We start from the raw sequence: 12751 nt of genomic DNA, 5'->3' as shown, positions 1-12751 counted from the left end.
GCGTAGGTCTGTAATCCCAGTGACTTGGAAGGCTGAGGCAGGAGGATCGTGAGTTCAAACTTATCCTCAGCAACTTAGTGAGGGTCTAAACAACTCAGTGAGATCCTGTCTCTAGTGTGTGTGTGTGTGTGTGTGTATATATATATGTATATGTGTGTATATATATATATATATATATATATATATATATATATGTATATATATATATATATATATACACACATATGTATATGTGTATATATATATATATATATATATATATATCTGAGGATGTGGTTAGACGCTCCTGGGTTCAATCCCTGGTAGCAAAAGAAAAAAAAAAAAAAAGAACAGTGCATTAGCATCAGAAAAACATGAATTTGAATTTTGACACCATGGTCTCAGTATTGGGGCAACTGCTACTCTGAGCCTCAGCTTTGTCCTTGGATAAGAGAAACAGCCCATCTACTGCATCATGTTATTGTGGGAATTAAGTCAGATGTGTTTGCACTGGACCTAGAGTTCCTGGCACATTGCAGGGTAAATAAGGAATGTGGTATTTCAGTGTTTATGTGGCGTCTTTTCAGTTATTGATTCATGAGGTTAAATGTTTTTTAAATATTAACCATTTGTATTTCTTCTTTGATGACTTGCCTGCTCATGCCTCTTCCTTGTTTGTTTATTGGCATCTTGATTTTACTGATGTTTCAGTCAAGGAGTAAGCATTCTAGAAGGGTCTGAATGAAGGAAGAGGTGGAGGTCTTTTCTGTGGAGACCCTAATGTCTTTCTTTTTCTTCAAGGAGCATTTTCCATGGGTCAGTATGGCCTTCTCTCTCCCTGTCCTTTCTTAAGAAAATTTCATCTGCTTTAAGGACTCAGTGTTTAGAACAACTGATTCCTGAGCACCCCCACCCCATTGCCACACCTATGGCTTCACAAATGATCTCTCTTTCTCTGCCCACACAGGTTGTATTCAGTGAGAGTGACTATGGCAGTGGCTAGTGTACTCTGAGAGGCGCTGTTTCAATGGGTGTACCTAACACATGTGCCTCTCCCTGGTCTGCATCACCCTACAGCCTGCCAAAGAACTGACCTGCCTGAGAAGAGTGCAAAAGCCCAGGAGACACTTAGGTGCAGGCGTGGTCTTAAGAGACTGAATTCTCTTTCCTTCCCTCTTGCCTAGCCCCCATCTTGTAGGATTTAGACTGTTCTTTTTTCCACCACACAAAAGGGACCTGGGCTACAGGAATTGAAGGTTTCTACATGGCAAAAGGAGCCAAACCTCCCCTCAGTTGAATAATTTTGTAAAGTTCTTGTGGATAAATGTGTTGGTCCAGGAGATTCTCTGGGTGGCTTGATAGTAACATGAAGTTGGCAACAGGCCTAAGACATATGTCTCAGTGAGGCATGGGGGTGGGGATGCCGTAGCTGACACAGCAAGACCCCCAAGGGTCCCAACACAGAAGGCCAGATTCCTCTGGACAAAGTGGTAAGGTTTCCCATGTAGATGGCTGTTTTAGTAAGGCCACTTTCTGCCTAGACAGCACCAGACTGAAGCGTGTACCTTGGTGTTTGCGTGTCCCCTGTGCTCACAACCTGTGCGACTCAGGCTGTGTGGCATAGTTGAGAGTGTTGGACTGGAAAGGAGACAATCTGGGGTTGAGTCAAAGCTTTGTGCCAGGCACGGTGGCACACGCCCGTAATCCCAGAGGCTCTGGAGGCTGAGGCAGGAGGATCGCGAGTTCAAAGCCAGCCTCAGCAAAAACGAGGTGCAAAGCAACTTAGTGAGACCCTGTCTCTAAATAAAGTACAAACTAGAGCTGGGGATGTGGCTCAGTGGTCAAGTGCCCTGGGTTCAATCCCCAGTACCAAAAAAAAAAAAAAAAAAAAAAATCTTTGCTTTGCTTTAGCTCTGAACCTGGGCTTCCTCATGTAGAGTGTAGAGGGTACCACTTCCTATTCTGCTCTTTCCCCGGCTTGGCCATGGAGTTCAAGCAGGGTATTGGGCAGGTTATAGACACCAAGAGACAATTTCTTCTCCTCTGAGAGATGCAGGCAGTTGGCACAGTGCTTTATTGCAGCCTCTCAAACAGAGCTCAAGAACAGTAAGTGCTATTTCTTCCTAGAAGGAGGTCTGAAGAAGTTAAGGAAACTTGGTGTGTGTGTGTGTGTGTGTGTGTAGGTGTGCCTTCTTTTTTCTGTGTGTCTCTGTCCTGGCATCCAAGCCAAGCTGATTGGTGGCACTGCAACAGAGGTAGTATTTCCTCCCCTCATTTTGCATTCTCTTATAATTTTACTTTTAATATTTTATTTTATTTTTTTGATTGGCACATAGCATTTATACCTGTTTGTGATGTTTCAATTGAGTAGTAATCAACTCAGGAAAACTCCATCCTTTTTCCCCACTATTCTCCCCGGGCTCTGGTAACCACCATTCTACTCTCAACTTTTGTGATCAACTTTTTTGGATTTCACTTTTTGGTCTGATGAGACACCTGAAGCAGAGGTGCTCCCCTGTCATAAATAGGAGTATCTGAGAGGTGGCCTGTGTTTATCTGAAGGGATTGTGGATGAGCTCTGTTTCACACAATCTGTGGAGCCGCTAGCCTGAGGTGCTGGTTGGAGAAACAGAGGCAGCAATTGGAATTTAGTTAGTACACGTTGCAGTGCGGCAGACAGGAGCCGTGGCGACAGGAAGTGCACCTGCAATTGATGTTGGAGGCTCAGATGATAGGAAGACAAGGTGGAATAACAGCATGCCAGGTGGATTTTTGGGTTTTGCAGGAAAGGTGCAGCCCTGGGGTTAAGCACTGCACCTCGTTGTCTTAGATAAGAATTTATCTTGGGAGAAGGAAAGAGAATGCTTGTCCTTAGGTAGAGCAGAGGGAAGAGTGGGGGGCTGGCAAGACATGGGACTGCTAAAATGGAGGGCTCTTTTTTCACTCTGCTTCTTAAAGAAATGCTGAATGTCTTTAGCAATTCTCTTACCAGTTTGGAGGAGATAGTCAGTGATTATTTAAAATGTATCAGAGAGGCAGTTTGTTTCTCGGAATATTTTTCATATAACCTTGGTGTTCAAGGTATACTTCCAATTCTTTTTTATTCTGATGGTTTGGTCTATGTACTTAGTTAACACAGAAAAATAATTATAACAGTTGAGAAAAGTGCATGCTGATTCCATGGCTTTGTGGACCATCACATCATCCCGTGCCCTTCAGGAAATCTCTTCATCTCTAGATGAAAATGCTCTAGAGATCTTTCAAGGAAAATAATGGGAAAAACGCAGAATTCTACCCCAGCAATCTTTACTCCTGTGGGAGTGAAGGGAAGTGACTTAGACCATCTGCCTTATTTTCTTTACCTGTACAACAGGGATGCGAAGTGCTTTCTGAGTGTACCAGGTGTGATGCAGGCAGGATTTCAGGGTGACACTTGGTACCAGCATCAATTTCAGCATAGGATAGACAGGAACCTGCCTTGGCCTTGGGGAGTGCCTCTGATGTTGCTTACTGGTGAGGCTTTGCTTTGTAGGATGATCTTGCTTGGCTGGAGTCCTGGGAGGTCAAGGGGATAAGGTCCCTCTAATCCTCTTGGTGAGCCTGCATATAGGAGCCTGGAAGCTCTCTGGGCCCTGTGTTGGACCATGCCACAGTGCCTGTCTGTTTTAGGTCCAGGAGCAGCACTTCTGCTTTCTGCTCCAAAGAGCTGCAGCAGTCTGGCTGGACTCCTCAGCCTGCCTAGGACAACCTGGGACGTTCCTCCTCCCACAGCTGTGACTTCTGTCTGGCTGCTCCACCCCATCCCTCCCAAGTCACAGGTCTTTACTGTTATTAGGAACCCTGGCTGAGGCTGGAGCCACTGGATGGCAATTTGGTTGTCATAGCAAGTACTTGCCTGCTTTTCTCTTCTGCCACAAATGATGTGTTGGGGTGTTCAAGGGCAGCAGACTGGTGGAGCAGCAGGAAGCAAGAGTTGCCAGCCGGCCCGGCTATTCACTGGTCATTGTTCCTGTCTTGGCTCTGCCCTGTCTGCTGCCAGACTATCATTCACTTAATGATCAAGGCTTCATGGGGTCCTGGGACCCTAGGAGAGCCGTAGGGGATAGTTGTTTCTAACACAGAGCAGAAAGAAAGTGATGCACTCCTGAAGGCTTTCAGCTCCTAAGGAGACTGCGTCCTTACTGGGATCAGTTTCACTAATGATTCACAGCGGCTGCAGTGGAGGTGGGGGGTGGGGGTGAGGAAAAGCAGACTTATGTGCGTGCGACTGTGACTGTCCGGGATGAGCTCCCAGATGAGCTCCTTCTGATAGGAAGGCTGCGTGTTGTTGGAATGTCTCTAGATTGGTGCTTCAGAAACGATGGCAGCTCAGGGAACTAACTTTGCAGTGGAAGGCTTTGAGCATTCTCCCTCTCTGCAAGATCCAGTATTAACCTACTGAGCGGTGAATTCCTTTCTGACCCCTATCCCTGGGAGCAAAAGGGAAGTCAGTATTTGCTTTTCCAACAAGGTCACGGATCACCTGACCAAGTCCTTTCACAGCTGGGAAGCAGAGGGCTGTACTGAACTCACAGGAATCCGCTGCCTTCCTTCAGCCCCAAGCTGGCTTTGAGGGAGGGAGAAGTCCTTCCCGCTCCAGGCTGTGCAGGGGGAGGATGCTGGGGAAGGTAATGTGCACACAAGCTTTCCCCCCAACTGTTCTTTCTTTTTTCGTGAAGCTCCAGATGCAGCTGCTGCAATGCAGGCAAAAAATGACAGACACTTGCAGGGAAATGTGGGAATGGGGTTAATGAGATTGTGTTAATTTGTTCTTCACTGAGCATCTCCCTGTTTCTCGGGGCAGGAAGTGAGCGCGCTGGAGAACTCGGTTGGCAAAATCTTAGATTCTGCCCTCCTCTAGTGCTGGGCTTCAACCCTTTCAGTGACAAGCTGTCAGATGCCTCCTGCTTCTTAGCACAAAAACATTTCCATTTGGAGGTTTGGGGGTCCTGGGATGGGGAGAGCGAAGCTCCCATCATCTTGGCAGGATCGGTCCCAGGTATGGATGATTTTTATTTCTTCTCTCTTTTGGAAAGGGTGCTTTGTCTTTGCAAGCGATGGTACAGGGATGGGTGGGTTGCTGTTGGGTGTACTACCTTGCTAAATATTTGACTTTGTAAGGTTGAATTCTCCAAGAATTCTCGTAGCAGTGAGGTTGTGTGTTGAGCCAAGCTCTCTTTTCAAGGAAATCCAAGGTGCTATTTATTTTGGCACACAGCCTGCCCTGGGATGAAATACAGCATTTTTATTATTACAGAATAAAGAAGGGTTTGAAGAAAACAAAAATGCAGAACCAGGTTTCAGTTTTAGGACTAAGGAAGGGAAAATTTCTTTATATTTGGATTTGAGGTTAGAAACGAGGTTGAAATGGCTCATGAAAGGAATAAATGGGGAAAAGGGGAGGGTGTGGGTAAATGCTGCCAGAGTTGGGCTGACGGGGAAATCCATGCTCTTGGGAAGGAGTGTGGACCTTTTGAAGATATCCCTAACATGGTCTGGTAGTTACACGAGGACCATAATTGCTGTTGGACAGTGACAGCCTTGATGGATTTGAATGGGCAGCCTGGGTCCCCACTGCTTCACTGCTCTATAGGATTTGAAAGATACCGCAGAATGATAGAGCCACATGAGGTGTCTGATTGACAGGGAAAGTTTGAGTTGGCCACTCACCTCTTTGTGCCCTAGTTTCTCTCTCTCTCTTTTTGGGCAGGGGGTGGTTACCAGGGATTGAACTCAGGGGCACTTGGCCACTGAGCCACATCTCCAGCTCTATTTTATATTTTATTTAGAGACAGGGTCTCACTGAGTTGCTTAGCACCTTGCTTTTTGCTGAGGGTGGCTTTGAATTCATGATCCTCCTGTCTCAACCTCCCCAGCCACTAGGATTATAGGTGTGCAGCACCACACCCAACTTCCTAGTTTCTCATTTGTTAGTGGGCCCTATTTCTCAAGATGGTTTGTGTGAAATGAGAAATCATGCCCAAATACCTGATTCCCAGAGTAAGTGCTTAGCACCTGTTAATTTCTTTCCATGGGTTCCATTTGAAGTCATTTTGTTTCCTGTTCTTGTTTGTTCATTTAAAAACCATGCTGAGTTCATTTGTTCCTTTCAAAACCATGCCTGCCTCATTTTACACCTGGGGACTTGGACAGGAATGAGTCTTGCAAGAATTCTGACCTTTGCAAGCTTACAGATGGCTAGGAGAGAAGAGCTAGAGAGAGAACACTACATAAATCCTAAGGACAATGAGCTAACAAGAAAGGCTGGAACCTGATTGGGGATCTTTGACCCTGGGATAGTCCACAAATGAATGAAAATTTACGTAATAACAGCAGGTTTTCACAGGTGCTGAACATTGGGGATGCAGTTTAACAGAACGAGGAAGAAATTGCTTTATGTCAGAGCCTTAAATGTTCCAGAGGGTTGCAAATTTCCATTTTAATAGAGAATTCTGTTCAACAAAGCTATTTTCATATTCTACTGTATAACAAAGTAGCATGTGTTGATGTGGCAATTATTCTTCTTTTCCAGTCACCTAACCACATCAAACGTCCACCCACTCCAAGGAATCTCCCTTAGCTAACCCCAAGACATCTGCCATAAGGACCAGGGATGGAAGTGGAGAAGGCTGTGGAGGGAGGGGGCCGAGGGCGGGTAGAAGTGGTGAGTCGTGGGCAGGAAAGTCCCCTCCTTTCCTTCCTGTGTTTATAGAGGCCTTTAGAATGAAAAATTACTGAGTCCCTTCTTCAGGGAGCTGGGGTGCCAACCACATTTAAAATCTTTAGCTTTGAAATGATTAATATTAGCAAAATTCAAGACAGAGAGGGAAACCTAGAGGTCTCTACAAAGTTCTTTTGAGTGAAATTTGACCTAATGTGTGCTGAGTAATTATCCGTAGTCCTACTATCAGGTAGCAACAGGCAGAATTCTTAATTCTAGCCAAAGGCAGCCAGCCTGACTGATGTCCCCAAGGGGCTGGTGAGAGTTTGTTCAGTCAGATATCCAGCTGCACCCAGGCGGCTCCCCTCTCAAGGTAGAGTGCTTGGTGTCCACCTTGGAGAAGCAGAGCTCTCCTTTGGCCCAGGAGGCTTTGTAAGAGAGACGTTCTCCTCCTCAGGCCCACACATGTGGACCTGAGGGATTTTCATATGCCGAGAAACATCTGTCAGAAACATCTTCCCCTCAGGAGAACTCAGGACCAATCAGAGTATCTTGAACAGGGCTGCCTCACAGGGCTGGACTTATGCTTCCAAACCACTTCTGCTCTCAGCACAGGCTTGGAGTTGGCAAAACCTGAGGGCACATTCTACTCCAATGCTTGTTGTTTGTTTTGTGACCTTGAGTGAGTGTGACCACTCTCAGCCTCAATTTCTTCTTTCTGAGGAATGGGAATAATAGTAATTCCCTCAGGGTTATGGTGTGAAGATTTCAAGAGATTAACTGGGTATGTCAAATGCTCCATCCACACTCATGGCTCAGTAATGCTATGCGGTTGGAGGGAGAGAGGCCCAGAAGAAAGAGCAGAGGCTGTGATGATGGAAGAACCAGGCATCACTCTTTTCTTCCCCAGGCTTCACCTGACTCTCCCGAGCCTCCCCTAACTGCTGGCATCACCTGGCACAGACTTCAGGCCTGGCTGGGGGAGAGAGGCAGCTGAGTCCTCTGCCTGGGAGCCTTCCTATGATCACATTCCCTCGGCCCAGGTTAGAACCCTCCATACCTCTCCACTCTCTGCCTTCTTCATGGCCACACTTAGCTCCCAGACCATCCATGCTCTCGCCTTCCTTATCCCCAACTTCTGGAATACTCCAACTCCGTCACTCACAAGCACTTGCACGTCAGGTGCTGTGGCCTCAAGGTAAGCCAAGTAGCAATTGTTGCATTCCTTCTGCAAGGAGTGTCTCTGTCTCCACCCTGTGGAACTCCATCAGACCTGCACCAGGAAGGGCCCCTGTCGCAGCTGCATAGAAAATGGTTTGGAATAGTCTAGGCAGGACAGAGGGCATTGGGTTTGGAGGGAGAAGGCATGTTCACAGAAGGAAGCCATACCAAACTTTCGGTTGGGCAAACTTTAGAATTTGTTTTAGTCAGCTTTTTTTGCTGCTGTCACTAGAAGACCTGACCAAGAACATTTGTAGAGGAGGAAGAGTTCATTTGAGGGCCCATGGTTTCAGAGGTCTCAATCCATAAACAGCAGCTTCCATTCCTCAGGGTTCGAGGTGAAGCAGAACAACATGGTGGAAGAGTATGGCGGAGGGAAGCAGCTCACATGATGATCAGGAAGCGGGGGTGGGGGTGGGGGCCAGGGGAAGATCTCCACTTTCCAGAAACAAAATACGTATCTCAAAGGCGTGTCCCAGTGACCCACCTCCTACAGCCACACCTACCTGCCTCTAGTTACCACTGTTAATCGCCATCAGGGGATTGATTCACTGATTGGGTTAAGGCTTTCCTAATCCAACCATTTTTCAGCTAAACCTTTTTGCGTTGTCTCACACATGAGCTTCTGGGGGACCCTCACATCCAAACTATAACAGCATTTCTCTCTTGACAGGCCTGATATTTTTCTTCTCTGGTTACTTATTGGTTCCCTGTTTTCCACCCTCTTCATGGATCTCTCTTCCTCTCAGTTCTGCCAGCCCTTCCCTCATCAGCAGTCCACCTTTCTGGTCTGGATGTCGTCGTTAAGCAATTTGGAATTCCTAAAACAGCCCTGCTTTCACTGCTGTGGTATCACGGATAATTCATTATTCTGATGTGTGTGGAGTTATAATCATAAAAGGCCAATTTCCTGGGTGATTTATTGTCATGGGGGCAGGATCGAGGTTGTTTACCATTTTAAGAGTCAGTCCTGGGAATGGATTAAAACTTCTGTGAGAATTTATGGCCAAACCTCAAGGGACACTAATTCAGCCAGGACAATGTTCTACTTGGGTAGTAACTGATATCTTCTGACCACCTGGGTTGAACTTCCTCTGTTCTGCCCACAGTAAGAAATCATCCATAAGTGTCAGTACTTACAATTATCTCATCTTTGTCTTGTATTTGATTGGGGTGTTGCAGGTCATCAACAGGTATTCTTATTCTAACCTTTTCACAAAATGCATTGGAAGTCTCTTACCAGGTTATGGGTAGGTAAATGTCAGCTGTTGATTTTATGGAATGAGCACTGTGCTGGTTGTGAGAAGTCTTGGGTCTGGTTCCAGCTCCTTCATTAATAGCGTGAGACACCTTGGACAGACCTTTTTCTCCTCAGCCTCAGTTTCCTTATCTCCCAAACTAGGGGGTTGGACCAAGTGCACCTTCACTGTCAACCATTGCTCACAATCCACAAAGACACACCAGAACTGGGCTCTACGAATGTGTTTAGGTTCTTTCTGTCCTTCCTCAGGGGTCTGTGAACCCTGGGAGAAAGGCAGAGACCAGTGTTACTTTCTTTGATGCTGTGTTTCCTCAACTCTTAATTCTGAAGGAACTCTCCACCCTCCACCCTTCTTTCTTTCAGAACTCTCCAGGAATCTTACAGACTGAGCGAATGAAGAGTGACTGAGAGGCGGAGAGTCACATTCCCTAAGATGGAGAAGACAGATGGTAGGCAGGGGGCTTTCTATTCCCTGGTTTAAAGGGACACTTGGGTTGGAATGGGATAGTTACCATAAATCCTGGAAATAGCCTATGAGAGGCCTATAGGAGACGTTCCCTAAACAGGCAGTGTAGGGAAGCCCAAATCATGTATTTCAGGTGTGAACTACAGAAGAATAGAGAATGAAAATGAAATCATAAAATACAAAATATTGGACCTGTGTAATTTTCAGAGCATCTTCTCATCTCATCCAAGCATCAGGAAGGGAGCAGGATACCCTCCTTCATTACCTTTGTTTTATAGATGAGGAATTTGAAGTCAAGAGGCACGTGGCGAAAGTGTCTCCATTCACAGCTTTGTGACTTTTACAAGTCATTTAATGTCTCTGAGCCTCAGTCCCCTTGTAGGTGAGGTAGCTTTGCCACTTAGTAAACCACTAAAATTTTTGTGATTTAAAGCCAGTTATTGTCAAAAGATTCTTTGGGTTGGCAGGCTTGTTATCCTGATCTGAGCTGCCTAGGCCCATTCACATGGTCCTCTGGGTGGCTTGGCTGGGTTGGACAGTTTGGAATGGCCTCATTCACATGTCTGATGGTTGAGCATGTCACCTGGGCTGTCAGTGATGGCTGGTGTTGGCCGGCTTGCTCAACTGTTGCTCATCATCCAGGAAGCTAGCTGGGGCCCATTCACACATGGTGGCAGAAGTGTTCAAACACAACAAGAAGAGACAGATCTCAATGTACAACCAATGCTCATCTCTGCGTATGCCACATTTGCCACTGCCCTCCTGGCCAATGCCAGTCACAGGCCCACCCTGTGGTCAGGGTAGTTGTTGGGTAGTACCAAGGCTGGGGTAATATTGTGGCTGTTTCTGCAAACTGTCTACCATACCCCCTCAATAAACAGGTATGAATACTATTTCCTAGGATTGGTAAAGAACTGAATGTGCTAATGCATGTAAAGTTGTTGAATAACAACTATCAAGCACAGTGGATGTCTCCATAAATATTTCCCTCTTCCCCTCCCAAGAAACTTGCTGAAGGTCATAGTCTAGAATCTGATCTTCTGACTTCGGATGAAATTCTTTTTCCAGATCACCCAGTGTTAGAAATAGGAGAGCCTGTAATCCCCATTGCATCACATGCCCCTTTTTGGCCCAGGACCTAGGGAGCAGACAGCAGCTGCAGCGCTGCCTCTTGCTTTTTCCCAGATGCATTGCCATATATTTCAAGGGTCTACCTTTCTCCCCAGAGAGCTGTCTTTGCAGTGCATCACTGGAAGTGGTCCCAGAGGGCACCAGCTAACACCTTAGTGCCTGGGGGCCTGTCGTCCTGCCACCTGGCCTCATTGTTCCCTGCTCAGCATCCTCAGCATCACCATCTCCACAGGATTACCCACAGCAGCTCCCAAGAGGCGCCCCTCCCTGCACGCACAGCGTCTCAGAGTAAAGGCCAAGCAGGAAAGCCTCCCTGGCTGCCTTGGCCTTTTGAAGAGGCTGACTTAATTCCCGTTCTTTCTGGCTTTATTTTTAGCCATTTTTCTCTCCTGTTTCTGTTTTTCCCATTTCCTCCAGACACTGATTACAGACTTTTGAATGTTTCTTTCTCACTTTCAGTGCCTCTAATTGGTTTAGTCACCTGCTGAACTTTCTTTTGTCCCTCCAGATGATTCTGTGGTACTCCCTCCTTACCTTGTCCCTTCCCAGCCCTCTTCCTCCCATCTGTGTGTGACTCTGAGGCTGATGGCTGTGTTTTAGGTCCTTCCAAGGCATCTACTCCTTGGCTTTGCTTTCAGAAAAAGACAGTTCCTGATAGCTTCGAGCCTCCTGTATCTTTTTTATTTTCCCCAAACTCATTTTTCCTTTTTCTCCAGAATTATTTTCTTGGGCTCTCATTCCCTCCTGAGGCTGTAGTCCTCACAGAGTTAGGGAGAGAATCTTTAGCAAATCCTCCCCGACCTGTTCAGAGCCAAGCACCCCCCCACCCCCGCGCCACTCCACCACCTTTAGGGTGCTCATTGATTACCTACTCTGTGCCATGAGCCTTAATATTGCAACAACTCTAAGAATTATTATCTCCTCTTTATATATGGATAAATTGAGGCATAGAGAAATGAAATACTTTGCCTAGAGTCTCACAGGTAGGAGATGACAGCCAGATTTCAAATCCAGCCAGCCTAGCTATGCTTGGCTTATCTGATCCAATTGTCATTTGCAGTACAGACAGTTCTCCTAATTAATTCTTATCCTGGCCCCATGCCTGGAATTGTGAGCTCCTGTATACCTGTCACCAGGTAGAATTAATAGGAGTGGAGCATGTGGTGAGGCTGGGTCTCCCTGCCTATCAGCTCAAGCTCCATCATGGAGGTCCAACATTCTGCCTGCACTGGGAAAAAGAAAAGGGCTAAAGAGTGGCAAGTGGCAGACAGGGCAGCATGATGGATCACGAGTGAGACTGTGTGTGTGTGTGCGTGCGCACGCGCACATGCGTGCACACGCATGCATGCACATGAGGATGGGTTTAAGAAAGTGCCTATTAAACCTCTCATCCATGATAACTGCTTACTCTCTGACTCCTTTGGTTCCCCTTGCCTCCCTGTGGAAGATTCTGCCTCTGAACCTGCTGTTTCTTACTTGATGTCATTATTGCATTTGTGTTCTGAACCTGCTCCCAGAGGCCTCTGGGCAAATCAGTGCATTTCTACTGAACAAAGGCAATAAGGGTAAATAATGCAGACTCTCCTTTAGTAAAGGTCTTTGCTTCCTGGGTCATAAATCTGCTTTCTGCTTAACTTGAGACAAATGTCTCTTCCTCTGATTTGTCCTGTCCTTGTACTCCAGGAGGCTTCTGACTGAACCAAAGGACTTAAGAATATAGCTGAGTGTAATTGGAAACATTGCTCTCATTTACTGAAGCAGCCAGCCTGCTGCTTTGGGGTGGAGGGGAGATGTAATTGGTATAAGAAAAACTATGTGGGTGAATGGGAAGTGATAAAGAGTTTTTGAAGGGTGCTAGAAGAGTGCTTGCTTATCTACCTGGAGGCCAGGCAGCTGCTACAGAAGTTCTGAAACCCAACAGGAACCATGGTGTAGATCAGCAGCAATGCAATCCTGTTCCCTACCATGCTTGTGACAGAGTTGCCCACAGGCC

At 46.4% G+C, this 12751-nt stretch overlaps 1 protein-coding gene across 1 annotated transcript in view; it reads left to right on the top strand.

Moving 5' to 3' along the window:
* The window catches only part of Kank4 (KN motif and ankyrin repeat domains 4), a 75050-nt gene that overhangs the window by 31764 nt on the left and 30535 nt on the right, over positions 1-12751 (top strand). The window contains exon 2 of the mRNA XM_071618739.1: positions 9525-9610. Within this exon, the coding sequence (XP_071474840.1) occupies positions 9595-9610 (16 nt within the window). The 5' untranslated portion in view covers positions 9525-9594. The remainder of the gene's footprint in view (positions 1-9524; positions 9611-12751) is intronic.

Source organism: Marmota flaviventris, chromosome 10 (assembly GCF_047511675.1).
Source record: "Marmota flaviventris isolate mMarFla1 chromosome 10, mMarFla1.hap1, whole genome shotgun sequence".
Lineage (NCBI taxonomy): Eukaryota > Metazoa > Chordata > Mammalia > Rodentia > Sciuridae > Marmota > Marmota flaviventris.
This window is presented reverse-complemented; position numbering and strand designations above follow the sequence as displayed.